General features: G+C 45.2%; 1 protein-coding gene across 2 annotated transcripts in view; it reads right to left on the reverse strand.

Moving 5' to 3' along the window:
- gli2a (GLI family zinc finger 2a) overlaps nt 1-24,138 on the reverse strand; it is a 100,135-nt gene that overhangs the window by 33,537 nt on the left and 42,460 nt on the right. For both annotated transcript variants that reach the window (XM_080786235.1, XM_080786234.1), the window contains exon 3: nt 14,870-14,972. In XM_080786235.1, the coding sequence (XP_080642361.1) occupies nt 14,870-14,972 (103 nt within the window). The remainder of the gene's footprint in view (nt 1-14,869; nt 14,973-24,138) is intronic.

Here is a 24,138-nt window from a genome sequence, read left to right on the forward strand (position 1 = left end):
TGTTTATCTTTAGTTCAATGTTTGTTTTGTAAACGCCATTGACAATGAAGGGAAATTTTATGTCATAATGTAACGTAATATTGTGTCTTTATTAAGACATGGCATTTAATGTTTGTGTTGGCACCGTTTGTTTTACATCACCATTACATCACCTAATCAACATGAGTTAGAGTCTAACTCATGTTGATTAGGTGATGTAAATGTAAATGTCTAACTGTTAGACTTTAATATATTAGCGCCCCTCACTTCACATGTGTGTGATTTTTAATGTATGAAAAACTATCTGAAAATCTTCAATAATAAAATAAAAATAAACAAAAATGGGTGTGGGCCCACAATTGGGTCTCGACCCAGTGTTTGGGAACCAGATGATCACAAGTCAACTTCCTGGTTCATGGAACTGCTTCCAAGAGGCCTGCTGTCTGCTACTGTTCTGAAAGTGTATGTGTGTTGTGTTAACTTTTCACCTATAAGTTAAATACAACATGGGAATGAATATAAGGATAACTCAAACAAAACACAACACAACACATAGTCTATGTTCCTTTTTCAAGAAGCAATTAGCAAGTTGGAACAGAACTGCAAAACATTAGCATCTATGCTACGTGGTAGCCATGCAGCCAGACAGCACAGCATGATGCAACTGGAGTGGATGTTTATAAATCATGGAAGAACAACAAACAGTATTTTTTTTTTACGGAGTGGGATTACCCAATGATGGATTTACAGAGACAACAACGGGTCAACGGGCGGCATCTGGTGAGGAAACACTTTACATTCTTCTAAATGTGCAATGCTGGACTGTTGAATGTGCCTGTTTGTGTTGGGTGTTTTTAGAAGGAAGATTATCTGTGATGCCATGGCTGAGGACAGAGGAAAGTCTGTCTGTCTTGTCTGGGCCATGATTCAAGTTTATTTTCCTGGATGTGATGTTTGGTGAAAGCGTGTTGCATCTATAGATATTTTATCTAGAGAGGAGAGTTAACCTTGTAAGAACTTCATTCAGGTCATGATAAGACCACTGCATGGGGCTGTGCGAGAAAGGCACTGCCTGCACTCTTACCCTCACAGTCAAATCCAGTTTTAACTCAAATTATTGCTGTCTTTTGTACGGTCTCCTAGTTACTAATGATGAAGATTTTAATCTGTGTCCTCTCAGAGGAAATCAGCAGGCTAGTTAGTTACTCACTAACATTATGTAAAACTATAGGGCATGGGCCTAGACTTCTGTTCTGGCCATATAAGGCCTAGTTTAGTTTAAATTTAATTCTGTTCTATTCAGTGGTCCAGTAGTTTATTTTATAAATAATAAATGATCACACACACACACACACACACACACACACACACACACACACACACACACACACACACACACACACACACACACACACACACACACACACACACACACACACACACACACACACACACACACACACACAGCACTATTATTGTCATGCTGTGGAATGTTTCCCAGTTAAGGAACAGCTAAATTAGTTCGAAGCCCAGAGACTTTAGTCTCTTTCCTCTAGTTAGTTACTCACTAACATTATGTAAAACTAGGGCTTGGGCCTAGACTTCTGTTCTGGCCATATAAGGATCATGTCTTGAGTGTGCAGGGTTTGATGAGCTCGGATCAACATATGGAATGTCAGAACAGGTCAGCTCCATACAGTATATGGAGATCTAAGGGTGGTAGCGGGGACATTCTCTTGAGTGTACAGGGTTTGATGAGGGTGGCAGGGCCCAGGTAGGGCCGGGTGTTAATTCTGTACTAATAACTAATAGTGATGACATCAGGGATCTCCATATATGGGCTTAACTGCGACAGCAGGTTGGGACAGGGTCCCCACATCTTCATCCCTGATGATGTCACATGATGTCACTGCGTTGGCCTCTTCTTTGTGTGTTCAGCGCGATGCCCCGTCACGCACAGCGTTTTATCAAACAAGCGTTCTCCCACACGTCTTGTTTTACGACTGTTTAAAAAAAAATCCACAATGTCCTCATAATATTATGGAAATTCTGGAGCGATTGGGTTGAACAAAGGTTTTCTGTCCAACCTCATCGTAATCTAATTACGTTCTTATTTATTTTTAAATAAACATTGCCATCCCTGTACTCTCACTACTGGGGCTAAAATAAATAAATTCAGTAAATTGAGTTTTGGCTTCCCCCAGCTTATGGCTGCTCATGGTGATCACACTGATCATCGTTCAGGTGGGAGCTTTTGGGGCAAGCAACTCTAGATTCTATGTTTATCTATTTGTATAATTAATATGTTAAATATATTCAACATACTGTACTGTGTGTGTGCGCGCGTGGGTGTGTGTGTGCGCGTGTGTGTGCGTGTCCGTCTGTTTTTTGAGATATATTGTTTGGTGTTGAACTGATATTACCATCATCAAAGCCCTGCTTCTAGCAGAGAATACCTGTGTGACTGCATCACAGTATTGCTGGCATAACTGGTGTAATCTGATTACATCTACTCTGTATTGGATATGATGTTAGACAGACGGGTTGCTTTGTTATGGTTATTCTAGCTGTGGTTGGTGAGTACACCTGGCAGGCAGCCAGAGATCTTACTTTTACTGTAGGTCTGGAAGTCATTTTGTGTGTTTAAGATCAGATCAGGCTGCTGGGAAAAATGGCTGCTGAGTTGTCTGTGTTGGGCAGTGGATGAAAAGAGAGTTGGTGATATTACAGATGTCCGGGGGGGGAGGGGGTGTTCAATGTAAGGGAGTTTCACTAGAGGTTTCAGCAGATGTGTTTCCGTGGAGAGGACAGTGATTCGATGGAGCTTTCAGTGAAGAGGAGAGAGTCTCAGTGGAGGAGAGTGTGTTTCAGTGGAGCTTTTAGAGGAGAGGAGCGTGTTTCAGTGGAAGGGAAAGTGTGCCTGGCTGCAGAGAGCAGTTGCGATTCTGAAAGCTGGGTTTGAGGCCTGGAGAGAGACTTGTTGGCAGTGTCCCAGTTCATACACTCCCCCCCCACCCCGCCCCCCCCCCCCCCCCACACACACACACACACACACACACACACACACACACACACACACACACACACACACACACACACACACACACACACAGTACAGCCACCAGTCTCTCATTCACATACTCCGTCTCTGTGTGAGTGCCAACCGACGCATGGAGGAACCAACACCCAGAGACCAGGCCCTCGTCGGTTTCCAGTAAAGGGGGTCTGGAAGCTGCCTGTGCACTGGCCAACTTTCTGCCACCAGGCTGCTCTGCTCTCTACAGACGGCTATAAAGAGACCTCTGTTCTGCTCACTTCTGTTCTGTTAATTCTGTTCGGTTTAGTTCAGGTCAAATCGGTTCGGTTCGGTTCAGTTCGGTTCCGTTTAGTTTAGTTTAGTTTAGTTTAGTTTAGTTTAGTTTGGATCACATCACCAAGTGGTGGACAAAGTACTCAACCCCAGTACTTGAGTCAAAGTATACGTACATACTGCTGGTCAAGTATTACTCAACTATAAGTGGAAGTTGCTCTGTCAAATATGTACTTGAGTTAAAGTACCAGAGTACTTGCAGACATTTTCCAGAAAAAAAATAATGTATAGTTCTATATATATATATATATATATATATATATATATATATATATATATATATATATATATATATAACTAGTTTTTATATATATATATATATATATATATATATATATATATATATATATAATGCACTTTCTCCCTTCTAGAAATGTAGTGGATAGTACAATATCTGAAACATTTGAAATGTTGTGGATAGTCAAGTCAAGTATCCAAAAATACAAATACTAAAGTGCAGATACTAAACAATATGTGCTTAAGCTCAGACAGTACTCAACTAAGAGTCATCATTACTGTCCACCACCAATGCATATCATTCAGTACAGTTCTCTACTGTTGTGGTTAGTTTAGTTTAAATTTTATTCTGTTCTCTTCAGTGGTGCAGTAGTTTATTTTATAAATAATAAAAGATCACACACACACACACACACACACACACGCACACGCACACGCACACGCACACTCACTGCACTATTATTGTCATGCTGTGGAATGTTTCCCAGTTAAGGAACAGCTAAATTAGTTCGAAGCCCAGAGACTTTAGTCTCTTTCCTCTCGGACCAGAGGAAATATCTTATCAAATCTTGGAAATGTTTGCTTCCTAGATGTTTGTCTTATCTATGCAGCCTAGGCTAAACGCTGAAGGCAAGGGGAGATCATGTTTTTACTACTGTTTTGGTGTCTGTCCGTGGCTGACTACATTGAACTACTACATGGTGTCACATGTCTTGTGCATGCTGTCAGCTGTACAAGGAACTGAAGTAGTAATTTTTCTAAATCCATCAACATAACTATGCTCCACAACCTTTCTAGTGTACATTCTAGGAGGACTAGTTCATGTCTGCATTCCAATGATATAGTGTTTCTGTGATAATAAAGCTGTAAAATACCTTTGGCACAGGAACGACTTTTAGCAATGAATAGGAACCCGGTATTTCATTGATATGGACATCAGAATGATATATTTGTAAGATCTGCTAAAAGAAAACTTACATACAGTACCTTCTAATTATATTCTCCAAATGACAATGTACAAGTATTGCTCCCATTTCAAAGCAACACAACAGTGTGTTGTTAATCCCATATACCCAGCAGCCCCTGGGGCAGCCTGACATGTCAACACACAGCAGTGTAGGTGAGCAGTGAGTGCATGTTTTGAGGCTGTGATAATAAGGTGAAATTTATTGCCGCTGCCTGACGGGAGGCAGCAAATAGCAGTCCTCCGTGACAGGTACCATTATTGAAGCCCTTGTCGAACCGCCCTCTCTCTGACAAGATGTTACTTGAAGTGTGCATGCATGCGCACGTGACTTTGTGTGTGTGTGTGTGTGTGTGTGTGTGTGTGTGTGTGTGTGTGTGTGTGTGTGTGTGTGTGGCGAGAGAGAGAGATATTTTAGTTACAGAGGTGTTGGGCAGTGCTCAGCTGGAGGTCTGTTAAGTGCCCAGCATCATACTGTAGCTGATGTACGTAGGTCTGTGCAAAGTTTACCTGAGGGTAAATGGTAGGGAGAGAGAGACAGAGAGAGCTGGTGGAAGTCAGTGTTTCCAGGAGGTTGTTTGCGTAATTATAACTCTGTGATCCAAATTGTTATGGTCTGATTGTGGACAGGGCAGAGCTTGTTGAGCAGTTGAGTCAGTGTGAGTCAGCAGCAAGTACACTAACATACAGTACTAATAGATACCATAACATCCAGCACACCACACCACAACTACAAAGACTCTGGAGCAGGCCTATACCGGAACGTATACACCACACAAGACTCTGGAGCAGGCCTACGTACCGGAACATATTATACACCACACAAGTACAGCATTTATGAGTGAGTGTATCATGTAAACATCACCCAGATAATCTTCATCAGGGTCAGGTCTTATTCACCCAGTTAAAGATGGGTTGAACTTAATGTACTGTAACTTTCTATGTACAGTCAGTATAGCTGTAATCATGATCATACCATGAAGACCTGGTAGTCCAACTCTGATGGTCTGAAATTAATGATCAATTTGATTTGGTTTTAATTGTGTCTGTTTGCCCGCCTCTCTGCTCATCTGACTGGCTGCTTCTCTGACTGCTTACAGTACAGTATCTGCCTGTCTGCCTATCCTGATCTAGCTGCCTGTGTTTCTGATAGGCTGATAATGTCGGCACTGGCAGTTAATCTGATTCATTATCAATTTGTCTATCTGTCTGCCTGCCTCCCTAGCCAACTAACAAGTTAGTATTTGCCTCTCTGGCATGCTGTCTCTTTTCTGGGCGTTGGGTGAATTATGACACCCTCTCTCTCTGTCTGTAGTCCTGGGTAGCTGATGGAGATGAATCACCAGGCTGGCCCTCGGGGTCCGTGCTGAGATTAATCACTCTGCCGGCTCTCATGGGGCCCATGCAGCTGAGATCCTGACTATACAGTAGTTGTTTTGGGGTCCCGATCAAGAAGGACACGGTGGATTTGGTCAGGACTGCAGAATAACTCCCCATCTCCCACCGCTGTCTGAAAACTCACCTCTTCAGACTCTACCTGCACTCCTCATTCCTCGTATCACTTCTTCTTGTCCGTTTTGATAGTTGCTAGATGTACTGTATGTTGGTTACTTCTTCCCATGCTGTGTTATTTAGAAAGACTGGCTTGGGTGGCGCAGTGCTAAAGACGCTGCCCACCACCCCGGAGGTTGTGGGTTCGAAAAGCCGGTGGTGCAACCGGCTTTGTACCACTCCACTACATCTCAAAGGCAAATATTGTACTATTTACTCCACTGTAATTATTTAAAAAAAATGTAGATTTATATTATTAATACGAAACCATTTCAGACCTACTTTGGCAATTTGAAAATAGACGATCTACAAACTCAATATGTGTGTGACGGCCCTGCCCCCTCTGCCTCACTGTAGGCTAGCCGGCAGCCTCTGTGATGGCAGAGTGGAGCATATTTTCATCCTATTTTCAAAGGATTTATACTTTATATATGAACCAGCTCAGTGGCCTTGTGGTTTGAGTGTCTGCCCTGGGACTGGGAGGTCGGGGTTCGATCCCTGGCCGGGTCATACCAGAGACTCAACATCAAGGGTTGGATTGGGGTAAATCCCTTTGGTATACTAGCGTCATGTCCTGGGGGTGTACTTGTACATCAAGCTGCCTCACGCTAAGGGAACAGGAAATGGGCCTCATGGCTCGGCGAGGCTTACTTATTATTCTTATACATTTGTGACAACTTGTGAAATGGGGAACTTCTGCGTAATGGGTACTTGTAACAGAGTGTTTCTACATTGCAGTATTGATACTTTCACTTAAGTAAAATATAATCGAAGTAGTTTTTCCACCACTGTTTGTGATATTGTACTCTCTCTCTCTCTCTCTCTCTCTCTCTCTCTCTCTCTCTGTGTCTCTGTCTGTCTGTCTGTCTGTCTCTCTCTCTCTCTCTCTCTCACACACACTAGAAACACAATACTGGAAATTGTAGCTATGCTTGAAGTTCTGCTACTAAGCTATACCACAACACTGCAAATAAACATGCAAATAAACACACACACACACACACACACACACACACACACACACACGCACACGCACACGCACACGCACACAGCACCATGCATCTTTTATTCTTCTCATCTTGATATGCTAAGGTGAGGTTTAAGCCAGTGGGAGTTATTTGCAGTGTATGCAAAGGAAACTCTATCGGACAGCTGTAATCTACTTTAATGAGCTGGGATTGTACATACTGTAGAGTAATTATCTATTACTGCTCTCACATACTTTACCATGAAGAATGTGGTTATTTTTTCCCTTTTTTTTAAAGGCATGAGAGAATGACATGACGACCATGTGAACTGTGTTATGTTTTTGGGGGGTGAGGGATATTGATTTGCAACACAGCAGCGTCAGATTGATGGGTCCCTGGTCCTCTCATGAAGAACATTCCTGGCAGTAAGTCAGCCAGCCAAGACCAGAGACCCACCCATCAGCCAAGACAGCCAACCCAAAGACAACAAAACCACTGGATACACACACACACACACATACACATACACGACGACACAAGCTCTGTGTACACACACACACACACACACACACACACACACACACACACACACACACACACAGTGTTGTGGAAGCTATTCTGAAAATGTAGTTAACTAAACTACCAATTATTTTACGCTGGAAATAGCTATGCTACCGTACTAACATTTCTATCAATTAATGTTAATTCCAATCAGAGGTGGACAGTAACTGAGTAAATGTACCTAAGTACTGTACTCCTGAGGATTTGTACTTTACTTGAGATTTCTTTATACTTATTACTCTTACTCGAGTACATTTCCAAGACAAATTATTTTACTTTTACTCGAATAAACTTCTAGAAAGGCTGTAGAGTACTGAGTATAGGTTGACTGTTTTGTCTGGCTTTCTGACATGATGTCATGTGGCAGCCAAGTCTATGGACTTTTAATGTTTGGGAACCAGTTTCGGGTCCAGTTGGCACCTTGATTTTACCTTGAAAAACAGCGGCCCTCCGAAAATCAGCATGTGACGTCATGTGGCAGCCACACTGGCCGCCCCTCACTTCACACAAAAGTGTGATTTTAGTTTCTTCCCCACACAGACTGGGGCACCACAACTGGCACACAGATAGATACTCTACCGCCCCGCTCTGTCGAGGCTCACACAAACAAACAAGCCCTAATGGCCCCGAGCCCACTTTTATACTGAAAAACATCCCTCCACGTGCAGAAAATGAAGCCCTGTGAGTGGCTTTGTGAGAATAGTTTTGGAGGCAGACTAGCATGTTTAAGTGCTTGCATGTTCGTATTAAGGAAAGGACTCTTATAAGTCTCCGGCTTATAAGAGCACAAGCCCTTATGCTGTGCTTCATTATAATCAATAATGGAGAGTTGGACCTTCATTCAGCCCTGGACACTGTAGGACAGATGAATCATACTGTGTGAAACCATAGTGGATGGAGATGGAGAATTCTTTCTTTGGTGTAATGGACAGCAAAATAGCTACAAAAACAGCTGAAGTACCGGTACTTGAAAGCTGCATTATTCTGAAAGTAAAGAGAAGACAACACAACACAGCTGTTTTGTTTCTTTGTACCATGAAAAGGTCTTACTTTTGATACTTAACACCAGATACTTTTCTTAAGTAGCCTACATATGATGTGATCTGCGTGCGTGTGCTTGCGTGCGTGCGTGCGCTTCTCTCTGAAAAACATCCCTCCATGTGCAGAAAATGAATGGAGCGGCCCACTCATTGGAGATATGACCTGTACGTCAAGTGGCCAGTCCATTTACTTTTACTCTTGAATACTTAAGTACATTTAAAAGCATGTACTTTTTTACTCTTACTCAAGCAACATTTTGACTGAGCTACTTTTACTTGTAGTGGAGCAAATCTGAACAGGTCGTATGACTCATCGTATTTGTACTCATACTCAAGTACTGCATGGGGTCGAGTACTCTGTCCACCTCTGAGTCCAATGGAAGACATAATGCAATTGTAATTCAAAGAATGCAAGGATATACTGTGTGTGTGTGTCTGTGCGTGTGTGCAGGCGTTCGTTGCTTGCGTGCGTGCGTGTACATCTGCTCTCCGAGGAACACTACGCCTTCAGCTGCATTACCACATAGCAATAACACAACTGACACACATAATAGTGTACTCCATTCCTCCAGCTGGGGGTTGATACATGTAACAAGTATCTTATTGTCAAGATACCCAGATAAGTGATGGGAGAGAAAATAGATAATAATTCGATTTAGTACATAGTTCAACTACCACACACACTAGAAACACAATACTGGAAATTGTAGCTATGCTTGAAGTTCTGCTACTAAGCTATACCACAACACTGCAAATAAACATGCAAATAAACACACACACACACACACACACACACACACACACACACACACACACACACACACACACACACACACACACTCCCACCCGCTGTTATCCTTTCCGTGTTAGCCAAACCAAACCAATGATGTTAAAAAAACAACCAACAAACCAAAAGTCTGCTGTGTATAACAACCCATTTAATCAACACATTCCCGCCTCAGGGGGTCCGCCACCAGTCTGACTGTCTGGAGGGGAACCACAGGCCTCTGCCACACAGGGAAACCATGAGCGCATCATTCACAAGCCTGATTTATATACTTACAGTATTCGCGCACCGATTGTGATATAGCCAATCTACAAGCTCACAAAGCACGGCAGCGCTAATACATTGTGATCTCGTAGATCGGCTATTTTCGGCTTCAGCTGTCCAGCAGCCAACTCTGCAGTTTGAGTCGCCGCCCAACTGCCTCCCTCGAAAAGCACAAGGAGGGAAAAAAAGAAAGAAAACCGCGAAATGAGGCAGCGGAGGGCTGTGTTTTCCCCTCATCCATATTTGCGTTGTTGTTTGAGGTTGCGGGAACGGAAGGCTGGATTTCGGATGCTAATTACCCATCAGACACACTGGCACAGCGGCCTGCTTCCCTGGATTGTGGCTTTGCTCTGAGAATGCCCGACTACTAACATAACGACAAACTATGTTGACCTATGAATGTGAAATGAAACTATGTTGACCTCATAACTTTCATTCATCCATTCCTCTATTTCTCTCTCCATCTCTCTGGCTCTCTCCCTCCATTTCTTTCTTTCTCTCCTCTTCTCTCTCTTCTCTCTCTCCCTCCTCTTCTCCTCTTCTCCTCTTCTCTCCCTCTTCTCTCCCTCCTCTTCTCTCTCTCCCTCCTCTTCTCCTCTTCTCCTCTTCTCTCTCTTTCTCTCCCTCCTCTTCTCCTCTTCTCTCCCTCTTCTCTCCCTCCTCTTCTCTCTCTCCTCCTCTTCTCCTCTTCTCCTCTTCTCTCCCTCTTCTCTCCTCCTCTTCTCTCCTTCTCTCTCTCCCTCCTCTTCTCTCTCTCCCTCCTCTTCTCCTCTTCTCCTCTTCTCTCCTTCTTCTCTCCCTCCTCTTCTCTCCTTCTCTCTCTCCCTCCTCTTCTCTCTCTCCCTCCTCTTCTCCTCTTCTCCTCTTCTCTCCCTCTTCTCTCCCTCCTCTTCTCTCTTCTCTCCTCTTCTCTCCCTCCTCTTCTCTCTCTCCCTCCTCTTCTCCTCTTCTCCTCTTCTCTCCTCTTCTCTCCCTCCTCTTCTCTCCTTCTCTCTCTCTCCTCCTCTTCTCCCCTCTCTCCCTCCTCTTCTCCTCTTCTCTCCCCCTCTCTCCTCCTCTTCTCCTCTTCTCTCCTCTTCTCTCCCTCCTCTTCTCCTCTTCTCTCCCTCTTCTCTCCCTCCTCTTCTCCTCTTCTCTCCCCCTCTCTCCCTCCTCTTCTCCTCTTCTCTCCCTCTTCTCTCCCTCCTCTTCTCCCCTCTCTCCTCCTCTTCTCCTCTTCTCCTCTTCTCTCCCTCTTCTCTCCTCCTCTTCTCCTCTTCTTCTCCCTCTTCTCTCCTCCTCTTCTCCCCTCTCTCCCTCCTCTTCTCTCTTCTCCTCTTCTCTCCCTCTTCTCTCCCTCCTCTTCTCCTCTTCTCTCCCTCTTCTCTCCCTCCTCTTCTCCTCTTCTCTCCCTCTTCTCTCCCTCCTCTTCTCCTCTTCTCTCCCTCTTCTCTCCCTCCTCTTCTCCTCTTCTCTCCTCTTCTCTCCCTCCTCTTCTCCTCTTCTCTCTCCTCCTCTTCTCCTCTCTCCTCTTCTCTCCCTCTTCTCTCCTCCTCTTCTCTCTCCCTCTTCTCTCCCTCCTCTTCTCTCTCTCTCTTCTCTTCTCCTCTTCTCTCTTCTCTCTCCTCTTCCCTCTTCTCCCTCTCTTCTCCTCTTCTCTCCCTCTTCTCTCCTCCTCTTCTCCTCTTCTCTCCCTCCTCTTCTCCTCTTCTCCTCTTCTCTCCCTCTTCTCTCCCTCCTCTTCTCCTCTTCTCTCCCTCTTCTCTCCCTCCTCTTCTCCTCTTCTCTCCTCTTCTCTCCCTCCTCTTCTCCTCTTCTCTCTTCTCTCCCTCTTCTCTCCCTCCTCTTCTCCTCTTCTCTCCCTCTTCTCTCCCTCCTCTTCTCCTCTTCTCTCCCTCTTCTCTTCCCTCCTCTTCTCCTCTTCTCTCCCTCTTCTCTCCCTCCTCTTCTCTCTCTCCCTCTTCTCTCCCTCCTCTTCTCCTCTTCTCTCCCTCCTCTCTCTCCTCTTCTCTCCCTCTTCTCTCCTCCTCTTCTCCTCTTCTCTCCCTCTTCTCTCCCTCCTCTCTTCTCCTCTTCTCTCCCTCTTCTCTCCCTCCTCTTCTCCTCTTCTCTCCCTCTTTCTCTCCCTCCTCTTCTCTCCTTCTCTCTCTCCCTCCTCTTCTCCCCCTCTCTCCCTCCTCTTCTCCTCTTCTCCTCTTCTCTCCCTCTTCTCTCCCTCCTCTTCTCCTCTTCTCTCCCTCTTCTCTCCTCCTCTTCTCCTCTTCTCTCCCTCTTCTCTCCTCTCTCTCCTCTTCTCCTCTTCTCTCCCTTCTCTTCTCCTCTTCTCTCCTCTTCTCTCCCTCTCTCTTCTCCTCTTCTCCTCTTCTCTCCTTCTCTCTCTCCCTCCTCTTCTCCCACTCTCTCCCTCCTCTTCTCCTCTTCTCCTCTTCTCTCCCTCTTCTCTCCCTCCTCTTCTCTCCTTCTCTCTCTCCCTCCTCTTCTCCCCCTCTCTCCCTCCTCTTCTCCTCTTCTCTCCCTCTTCTCTCCCTCCTCTTCTCCTCTTCTCTCCCTCTTCTCTCCCTCCTCTTCTCCTCTTCTCTCCCTCTTCTCTCCCTCCTCTTCTCCCCTCTCTCCCTCCTCTTCTCCTCTTCTCCTCTTCTCTCCCTCTTCTCTCCTCCTCTCTCTTCTCCTACTTCTCTCCCTCTTCTCTCCTCCTCTTCTCCTCTTCTCTCCCTCTTCTCTCCCTCCTCTTCTCCTCTTCTCTCCTCTTCTCTCCCTCCTCTTCTCCTCTTCTCTCCCTCTTCTCTCCCTCCTCTTCTCCTCTTCTCTCCCTCTTCTCTCCCTCCTCTTCTCTCCTTCTCTCTCTCCCTCCTCTTCTCCCCCTCTCTCTCCCTCCCCCCCCTCTCTCACCCCCTCACACTCTCTCCCTCTGGCATGCTAATTAGTAATTACCATGCGACCGCAGGCTGAGGGTTGCTGCGTTGAAACCCTGGGCTGCGTAAGCCATTTGAAATGACTTCATCGTCCCGCTGCCACCGTGCCCTTGAGCAGGGCATTATGAACTATATGCTTACAGTCCTGAGGGACACCACATGGTTCTGAATCTGTATCTGGGTCTATTTTACTGTGCAACGGCTCAGAGGTTTTACAATAGAATGGTATTATAACCTCTCATAAAAATCTACTGCTTCTTCCTGTGGGGTTGTGGTTGATGGGTTGAAGTCTTAACTCTCTCTGTCCCTGTATCTCTCTCTCTCTCTCTTCTCTCTCTCTCTCTCTCTCTCTCTCTGTGGAAACTGACTTCATTGTACGTGAGAAACAGGGCATGCAGTTTCTTGATTAATTTCACATTTACATCGGCTGGTTAAAACCACATGAACCTAGCGTCCTGAAAGACATATTTGTTGTAGAGGGAAAAAGGAGGGGGGCCTAGTATAGATCCCTGGGAGACTCCGGTTTAAGTGGTTAAAAGGTTTGTTAACAGCATTGTGGAGTTCGTCATATGAGCCTGACGCTTAACACTCCTGGCTAGTGCAGAGTTTACAAACCCACGTTATCTGCAGTTTACAGTAGCTTAACAGATTTCCATTCACACATCACTTGTTCTGACAAAAACATTCCACTGACTATAGGATCCACTGGCGTGTCCTTCCTCCAAGCTTCTCTCTACACTCACATTAGCAGGCCATTTCCACAGTACCTGTGGTAAGCCCGGTTAATACCATACAGTCTAAAGCGCACAATTACTGTACTCTATATCCATTCCATGGCCGTTTCCTACTCCTTTCTCCAATCAGTATAGTCTGCCGTGCATTCACGTCAACATTTGGTTATCATCACCTCATCTACACACAATCTTTGCCAGATGGAATACCATGAAAGTGGAGTGGAGTTGAGCCTGGTACCATACAGTGGAAAAGCCTCACTTAAAGTGCTTCCATTACCAATGTGCTGCACTTCAAAGCAATCCACAATACTTTGTAGTATTTGAATGCTTAAATACTTTTGAAGACTACTTTACTTTACTTTACTTTTTACAGTTTACACTGACTTTAACTTTTGACTCTTAGATCGTGTGCGCGGACTTCCTTCCTTCTACATTTTGTTCCAGCACCTGTAGAATTTGTGGAGATGTGCGCATGTTCCCTTTTGGACTCTATTTGTAAACAGTGCACTGTTCTCCTCTCACTGCAGCAGAGGATTTATTGTTTGGGTTTGGACTGTATTTGTAAACAGTGCACTGTTCTCCTCTCACTGCAGCAGAGGATGTATTGTTTGGGTTTGGACTCTATTTGTAAACAGTGCACTGTTCTCCTCTCACTGCAGCAGAGGATTTATTGTTTGGGTTTGGACTCTATTTGTAAACAGTGCACTGTTCTCCTCTCACTGCAGCAGAGGATTTATTGTTTGGGTTTGGACTCTATTTGTAAACAGTGCACTGTTCTCCTCTCACTGCAGCAGAGGATTTATTGTTTGGGTTTGGACTGTATTTGTAAACGGTGCACTGTTCTCCTCTCACTGCAGCAGAGGATTTATTGTTTGGGTTTGGACTCTATTTGTAAACAGTGCACTGTTCTCCTCTCACTGCAGCAGAGGATTTATTGTTTGGGTTTGGACTCTATTTGTAAACAGTGCACTGTTCTCCTCTCACTGCAGCAGAGGATTTATTGTTTGGGTTTGGACTCTATTTGTAAACGGTGCACTGTTCTCCTCTCACTGCAGCAGAGGATTTATTGTTTGGGTTTGTCAGTGGAGTTTCTGTTTGTTGGCAGAGAGCTGCTCCATTGTGAACTCTGCCAGAAGCTCCGCACGACCTCTAGCACCACAACTAGATAGGACAGGAAATATTAACACACTCTCTCTCTCTCTCTCTCTCTCTCTTTCTCGCTCTCTCATATATCTATCACAGCCGCATCTCTATCTCTCCTCTCTCTCAGTCTTGATGCACCTACTAGTAACTACTAATGAAATATCACAATAACTTTGGACAAAATACATTGATATCGCATTGTGGCAATATACATTAATTTTTTTTAGTGAAGTTAGATGATCATGATCTAATCCGAGGTTTTACTATCTAGGAGGAAGCACTTTCCAATGGTATTGTTGTTGTTGCTGCTGTCTTTCTACAGGGTACACCAGCTCAGAGACCTTGTGGTTACTTAGAAAGCACCATTTAGGAGGACTTACCCATGCATGTGGAGAGGGTGAGGCTCATAATGGTAGCGCCCCTCATGGTGTCGCATGTCGATGGGGATGGGCGTGTGGAAGGTAGGGAAGACATGATGGGCACCTGGGAGAAAGAGAGAGAAAGATATCAGTAAAGGAACAATAGCTTCAAATATAAACTTTTCAAAGCATCTCGACCAGAAAAACTGAAATTGATTGAAAGAAACAGCGACAGAGAGACATAGTCAACCAATAGCAAGGAGTACAAGGTTCAGATCCTATAGGCCGGCGACATTACAATCAGACAGAGATCCTATATCACTGGACACAGCATCTCTTGTGATGATGTGATTGCGTGATAGTTTACGGAATGTGTTTGTGTACAGTATACAGTATACTGGTGCAGAGTCCCGTGATAGGCTCCGTGCCCGCCTCGCAGCGGGAGGTGCAATAACAGCTCTTTACAGTTCCCATAACGCCGCTGTAATGGGAACCTTGCAGTCGGTCGGAGGCAGATCAGCGCTGAGAGAGTGCAGGTCCATTTTAACGGTCTGCCCCGGCTAATAAGACCAACGCAACGTCTTTTATTGTAACACACAACAATGAGTCGCGTTCCTTTTTATACGAGGGACAAAGAATGTGTAAATGAAGCATTTCCTGCCGTTTTCAAAAGGTCTCGCTGGCTTCAGGGGAAACGGCTCTCATTAGGAGCCCCACAGCAGATATGCATTAATTACTGCTATTACAGCGTCTGAGTACACAGGCTTTTAGAGTTCAAGTCTTTAGATGTTGTTTAGGGTGGATGAGCGGAGCTCTGTTTAAGCAGCGCAACAACAGGCAGCTGCATCTCGACATGTTTTAATGATCAGGAAAAAAACAAACTAAAGAAGGGATGTTAACCACTTAAGACTTAAGTTCTAGGATCAGGAGCGATAATGAACATAGCGATCTGCAGTATACCAGCTCAACACGTCCATCCCATCTCCTCAGGGTTCATCCCTGATAGCTGGTTGGTTGTCCGTGGTGCATCAAGCCTAGGGTGAACTGGGAGCGACAGGGTCAAAGGTCAAAGCTTAGCGAGAACATATTTTACGCAATCCGTAAGTTTTATATCCTACGAGGGATTCGAACCCGGTAGAGCTGGTAGAATTCAGAGGGGAAGCCAGTGACGTATGAAAACCAATAGCAGGACCAAAAGCAGTCTCGCCCACGTCACGGTCTATGACTTGGCGATCTGAACTGGTGCACATTTTGGTGCACATCCGCCTGTCTCAAATATAGATTGTATTAACATACTCTACCCTACAGATTGGTTGAAACAATGTTTTAATCAGCTTTAACCACTTGAACCCGAGCATCCCTCCCTATACTATGGAGGGAACACAGCTGAAAATATCCAATCCACAAGCTCACAATGTAGTTTGGTTAATTTCGGCGTAGAGGGGAATGGAAAAGAATGGAACAAGCACAGGTTCCACCCTGTACAACTATATTAGTTTAGTAAGAACCGAGGGTTAACCTCTTATCTGCGAGGAGTTGGTATAAGAACCGAGGGTTAACCTCTTATCTGCGAGGAGTTGGTATAAGAACCGAGGGTTGGAACGACGAGGGTTAACCTCTTATCTGCGAGGAGTTGGTATAAGAACCGAGGGTTAACCTCTTATCTGCGAGGAGTTGGTATAAGAACCGAGGGTTGGAACGACGAGGGTTAACCTCTATCTGCGAGGAGTTCTGTGGAACGACAGGCTCAACATAAGTGGGAAGCATGGAGGTCTGAAATGCAACATAAAAACCACAGCCTAATTAATATTGAATGCTTGGTGTCATGAAGCTTTCAAAGGAGTTTTCTTTGAGTCAGCATTCCTAGGATTTGCTCTGAAATCCCTCCGCGTCGCTCATTCGGACCATCAGCCGTCACACAGCTAAGCCCATGGAGCCGCCGGGTCTCAGTGTAAAAGTCCCATTTTCTTCTTAAAACACCTTTTGTTGTTAGAGATGTGTTACTTTGTCCTCCGGCGCAGAGTTCCTGTGAAAACAAGGCGTAACAAGACTCCGGGCCTGCGGGCCGTGCTGGAATGCTCCGCGTTGTTTTCTCAGAGGATCCCAGACATAAAGACAGGCATTACTGCGACTTAACCCTGATTGAGGCTATTGTCACTGGGATTGGTTCTGTCGCGGCCTTCCCCTCTCGTCCTCCTGTCCTCTCAGGACCCGAGTGATGCCTGCTTCAACCAGTCCCCGAGTCCAGTAGGGCTCTATTTGTAGTAACAATTCAATACCATAAACATTTTGTTGACCACAAAGATTTGTGAAAATAGGCAGTCTACACATTGTGGCGCATTTTCAGCTGTAGATGTGCTACTTTCGCAAATCTGTGCTCTTTTGACAAATACCACAGGTAAGACATCAGACGTAGGGCTATATCTTGCGCCACCCCTAAACCCTTATCCCTACATTTATTTGCCATTTTTTACTATTTAAAAAAAACTATAGTTCAAAAAGCCGATCTACAAGCTCACAACGTGTCGATGTCTATCCATCGGCTATAGTTGAACTATTTAAAAATGATTTTCAAAATAGTAAAACATGGCAAATACGTTCAGGGATAAGGGATAAGGGTGGCGCAAGATGGAGCCCGTAGTGTACATGCATGTCCTAAAAGGAAATGCTTGTATTGAATTAATTCTGAGCAGAATCGGGGATAAAACATAATATTTCTCCACCGGGCCATAAAAATGAATGACGACAGAAGCACGGTTCCCCCAATCCACCCCGAACACAGCGTACAGTACATCCACCCCTGAGTACCGGCACTGGTAGATATGTTGAAACACCTCATGCCTAATTTTGCTGTTACTGTTGGCCACCGAAAATAGCTGGTTTACACCACTGCACGACAAAGTGTAAATCAGCCTTCATGGAGACAATTAATGTCTCACCCCCAAACCCCCCTCTTTCTCTTCCTTTATTTTCCTCTCACTTTTCCTTTCTCTCTCTTTCGCTCTTCTTGTCTTGTCTCGTCTCTCAGACACAGCTTGGTGTTTGTGTCAAGATGTCTGACTGTTGCTGGAACTCACCCAACCCTCTCTTATGAGAGAGAGAGAGAGAGAGAGACTACTAAGTCAAGTTCTGTATTATAAAAGCCATGAGGACAAGCTGAGAGTGTGAGCTTTGTTTCAAGAGTGTCGACAGAAGTTGAAGCTTTGTGTGTATTCACCCTGCTTGACACTACTCTCTCTGTGTGTGTGTGTGTGTGTGTGTGTGTGTGTGTGTGTGTGTGTGTGTGTGTGTGTGTGTGTGTGTGTGTGTGTGTGTGTGTGTGTGTTTTTGTTTGTAGGGGTCAAGGAGTAGGTCAGGAAGCCTGGAATTGGATCAAACAATGGTTTAATGAATGAATCTTCTCTCGATTTACACTGAACGCTGGCGTTTTCAAGGCACACACACACACACACACACACACACACACACACACACACACACACACACACACACACACACGAACACACACACAATACTTTGTAACAGCACTTCAGATTGGACAGCCTTGTACTCCCATAATAACCATATCAGATGGGGAGAGGGTGCTAATTGGCTGAGTGGCTACTGGCTGAAGACTGTCAGTGACCCAGATATAGTATAGTGTCAAGAGGCGGCCTAGAACCGGAAACGCTTTGCCGACGCGTCATGTTGCAGCCGCGCGCGAGCGAGCGTCGTTTCCATCCACCAGCTGTCTAAAAACCCAGAAGAGATGCCTGCTCTAGGCGGCCTCTGTCTGGGTACTTACCATGAGACAGGTGAACAGAGAACATGTCTCACTGCTCTCAGAGAGGAAGCTGTCTCTCTCTCTCCCTTGTCTCTGTCCTTTCTCTCTCTCTGGGTTCACTGCAGTGTTGCCAAGTCTGTTTATTATAAGCGACTTTGGGCTTGTAAATATTGGAAGTTTCGGGTTGTGGTTATCTGGGCTTGTTTCTAAAGTGCGGTTACTTATTTTGGGCTTATTTTTCAGTTTAGCCACTTGAACCCTCCATCTGCTATTTTCAAAAAAATCATGAAAAAAAAAATCTTTAACTCTGGAATGTTTTTGAAACACAAATCTTGTATAGGGGTCCCATACGTGGCCAAATACATATTCATCTGGGGATCCTTGGGGGTCCTTGACATGTTTGAGAACCACTGCTCTTAAAACAACATTGACTGAGCTGCCCTAGTTGCTCATTTTGGGCTCGCTTTCATTGACCTGGCTGCTTGTTTCTCTCGCATAATCTGGCAATACTGGTTCAGCGTTGAGTTCAGAGGACTCATCATGTACTGGAGCGAGAGAGAGAGAGAGAGAGGGTGGGGGCAGATACAGGGGAATGATAGAATTGGGAGAAAGAGAGAGAGAGGGTGGGCAGAGAGAGTATAGAGAAGGAGCGAGCAAGAGAGGAGGGGGAGGAGGAGAGATTAAGGGGTGCGCTTGATTGAGACAGGAAATTCCAGGAGGAAAAGTTGGCTTGGATCCTAACTACACACATGCACGCACAATCACTCACACACACACACACACACACACACACACACACACACACACACACACGAACACACGCACACACGCACTGCAGGCACGCACTCTGAGGCTGTGAGTTTCCCAGCACTGCACTCTGGGTAAGCAGCCATGCAGTGTAAAGTGGCGGCGGGGGAGAAGGCTTGTTACTGTGGTACAGAAGAAGAAGGAGGAAACTCTCAGAGTGTGTTTAATCACAGTCTGCATTCGTGCAGTCCGTTTGGGTGCATGTTTACACCCCGACGGTTCAATTAAAATGGAGGATTTGACTGCGTTGAAAAGAACAAACACACACAGCGTATGAGTGGCGACAGCAGGATTTATGAGTTTACAGAGGAGTCACTATACTCTTCAGTGGTGGACACCATTTTATTTCAAGTATTCAAAAGTACAACATACCTGTACTATTTTGTATCTATTGAAATATAGAACCTTTTCCCCCGATATGTTCAGAAATAAGAGCTAACATTGTGATAGCCCTATACTCTGAACCCTCCATCCATGTGATCCATCACCTCTCCTAATTGTCCTGAGGTCTGGTCAGTTACAGACCCAGGGTCAGCTGTGCTCCAGTTAAGCTGTAGGCCTACTGTTTTCCAGTGTTCTGTGTGTGTGTGTGTGTGTGTGTGTGTGTGTGTGTGTGTGTGTGTGTGTGTGTGTGTGTGTGTGTGTGTGTGTGTGTGTGTGTGTGTGTGTGTGTGTGTGTGTGTGTGTGTGTGTGTGTGTGTGTGTGTGCGCGTGCGCGTGCGCGTGCGCGCAAGGTTGACTGATGAGGCTTCAATCTAATCAGGTACATGGTCAAACTCCGATTTATCATCTGTACCCCACCCTTCCCCCTGACACACACACACACGGCACGCACACGTAACATACACGGCACGCACACGTGATAGGGCCTGATTAGCTAATGTCCGTACAGGGTTTGTTATCAGTAAATAACATTGTCTGGATTAAGTTCTAAACTTGAAACAGCGCAACCCTGTCCGGGTGCCTTTGACCCGACAGACGCAGCCTCAGTGATGACATGGTGATCACATCCCATCCGGGTCATCACCATGTTGTCTCAGTGATGACATGGTGATCACATCCCATCCAGGGGTCATCGCCATGTTGGCTCAGTGATGACATGGTGCTCACATCCCACCCCTAATCCCATCCCCTTACACACACACCCAAACATGTATGTTCTATTTGAAATGGTGATGTAAATGTCATGCTGGCACAGGCAGAGGACGGACGGAATGTGATAATCGTTTTATTTAATGGACAATAATGGAACCTTGTGTGTTTGTATACATAGCAGTAGCACCATAGGAGAAACATGATGTGATCGGCTTGGTTTGTGTGTGTGTTCAATGGTCTGTGTGTAGGTGCAGTGTTGTGTGTATACAGTATGTTGCATGTGTTCATAAAAATCGACACTTTGTATGAATAAAGCCTGGAACACATGCACACGCACGCTCGCACACACACACACACACACACACACACTCACACTCACACTCACACTCACACTCACATCGAATATCCCCTTCCACAATACACAAACTGAAAACTGAGAGAGAGAAACTTCCAGCAGATAAGGTGATAGAACGCAGGCCCCATCTTTCTCTCTCTCTCTCTCTCTCTCTCTCTCTCTCTCTCTCTCTCTCTCTTTCTCTCTCTCTCTCTCTCTCTCTCACACACACACACACACACACACACACACACACACACACACACACACACACACACACACACACACACACACACACACACAACACTTTGTGGTCTGGCCTCTTACTCTTCGGTGTAGAAACCATATCTCCTAGGGAATTAGTTATAAAGCAGTAACAGGAGACAGCTGTGGAGAGAGGGCCCCTGAAGGCCCCTGGGGGCCTCTGCACAACTGGACTGGCTCTCAGGGGATGTTTAGTCTAGTCGACCCATGTTGGTCTGTCATAGGACAGCTTTGTTTTTGTGTCTCAGTTCATTTAGTACAGTACAATGGTTCTCAAATTAGTATTTGACTCAAAAAAGTATTTGACTTCAGACCCCCATCTGACAAAATGTTATGCCAGGGACCCCAATACAAGGTTTGTGTTGTTAAAACCTCCGCCCATCTCTCCAGCTCTTTAATAAACAGAAAATACATTTTCAGGCGTGTTGCAATTTAGGCGAAAGTACCCATTTATCAGCTTTTGATAGTGTTCCAGTTCTTATTATGTCTGCTTATTTATTTGTGTCATCACTTCCAATGTCACTCCTGATTGGATAAGATCGGTATCCCAACCTGAAAATAGATTTTCTAAATAAAGAGCTAGAGAGACAGGGAGACCCCTGTTACTGAACAAACACTCTATACTATAGTAATCAGAATAAGTATCAGAATTATTTTAACAAAGGAATGTCACTTACCCGTCTTTAAGCCCTATGTAAAAATAATAATAATAATACAAGTGAAAATAGAAGATCTACAGCTTCACACTGTATCGCATCACTACATGCCAAGATGAGGTGGTTGAATTGGAATTAGTTGTGTGTGTGTGACTGTGTGTGTGTGCGCGTGTGTGTGCGCGTGTGTGCGTGCGGGCAGATATGTGCAGTTGAACTGGAGGTCAGGTGGTCTGTGCTTTGGGGGGTATTCAGGTGGGCTGCTCTGTGGGGGGTGTTCAGGTGGTCTGTGCTGTGGCCATAAATATAACTCTCTCTCCTACTAGCCCCTAGCCCTAAATCGAACCAATCCTAATCCAGACCTGTAACATTTGTCTTGTGGAGTCTGGCAGTTTGGTCCTTACTAGACCTTACTCCATGTTTGGACCTCAAAAGTAGTAATACCTGTGTACACAACACACACACACACACACACACACACACACACACACACAGAGCTGTTCTGTTCTGTAGTTGTAGTTGTGAAGGAAGCAAGTTAGTTTCTTCCAGATGTGAAGAGCAAAGGTCCAGCGGTCAAATATTTCAGAAATGTCACCCCGCGTTAAAAAAATTCTCATACATACCTTCATATCAAACTCCAGTGACATAAACCACAGCCATTTAGCACCAGAGGGGGTTAATTTAATTAAATAGATCTATCTCACTCTCTCTGTTTCTTCTCCCCTCTATCTGCTTAACCACATGAACCCAAGCGTCCGTATCCATGGCATGTCGCAATAGCAACAGTCGAGATCCCTTTTATGGGAAACTAGTACATAAAAACATTATTTGTCATCAAGGTCCAACTGAGTTGGAACTGGTCGTAAACACGACTGTGCTAGCATGATCTGGATCTGGGAATGTCATGATTAATGACAATTCAGCATAAGACATTTCACAGTCCATCGTAAATTCGCAATGCAATGCATTGTTGACGAGATTTAGAGTACAGTGAAGGATAAAGGAGGGGACTAAGTATAGAGCCCTGGGGGACCCCGGTCAACAACGTAGATGGGGTTTAAGTGGTTAAGCACCGTTCAGCATTATGTTTGCAGCAGCGAAAGTGATCTGAGGGGTGGGAGACTGGGAGTGGGTGGGAGGGGAGTGGGAGTGGAGGGTCATGCAGTGGGGGTGGATGTGTTTACTCGGCCCGTAATGCAAGTATGGAAGTCAAATAAACACGGAGGCCCTCGAAGAAACACATGTCGCTTTCATCAGAACCGTCGACATGGGGCTCCGAGGTCGAAGCGTTTAAAGCCAACGGGGTGGTGCTGGCTGGCGGAGGCGTATAGGGGGGGGGGGGGGGGGGGGGCGTTGCGGAGGAGAAAGGCCGCTCGGTCTCTCGCTCTTAGCACGCGTCCGTCTTGATTAGCGAGCGGAGCGGTGAGCGGCTGTCATTGGACGAGAGGGCCGGAACAGCGCAGCGCTGATGTGTTTATGAGATGTGGTGTCTCTGTGAATTCTGATGCACGAGCCCGGCCGAGAGCTGAGTGGAAACATATCAAATAATATATCATATCAAAGCTGAGTGGAAACATATCAAATAATCCTCAGCGTGATGAAAGGCTTTTACACTCGCCTGCGGTGGGAGCGTTTTCGTTGGAAGGAATTAATGCGATAAACAGATGGAAACACTTTTGCTGAATACATAATATTCCTAATCATTTAGATCTGTAACGTGTGTTTGCTGGACCTGCGCTCTCCGCTCAGACAGACCATTTATTCACATCAGATCATCTGATGGAAATTAACATAACGCACTCGTGTTTATTTTTTAAAGGTTGCATGACTTTTGGAACCATGACTATAGAGTATAGACACATGTAGAAAGGAGGCGTCTGAGACGTGGCGAAGTTGGAGAGATAGGTGATGGTTATTTATACTATGAATTGAACTTTAAAGTTTACTTTAAAGAAAATATTATACCGGTGTATATATAAGCTCATATACTACTGTGTGTGTGTGTGTGTGTGTGTGTGTGTGTGTGTGTGTGTGTGTTTTACGCTACATGCCAGTTAGCAGTGTGTCAAGGCGGAAGGCTCCGGAGACGAGCGGAGTGTCAGGAACATTAGTCAGCAACAACAGAACAACAGGCCTGTAGATAAGGTCTCATTTGTCACTGGTGACAAACAGCAGGCATTGTGTGTTAAATTTAGCCGCTGCAACACTTCCCCTGTGTGATGCTGTGGACCTGGAGTCACCACAGGGTGAAGTCTGATGGGGAATCTTCTTTCTCTGTTCAGGACGCATCCTGACCATTCCAGAGCAAATGTTTTTTTTTGGGGGGGGGGGGAGGTGCTCAGTTTGGTTCATTCAGCGTCCTGCATTTGTTCAA

The sequence above is a fragment of the Protomyctophum bolini genome (assembly GCF_963924005.1).
Source record: "Protomyctophum bolini genome assembly, chromosome: 16".
NCBI lineage: Eukaryota > Metazoa > Chordata > Actinopteri > Myctophiformes > Myctophidae > Protomyctophum > Protomyctophum bolini.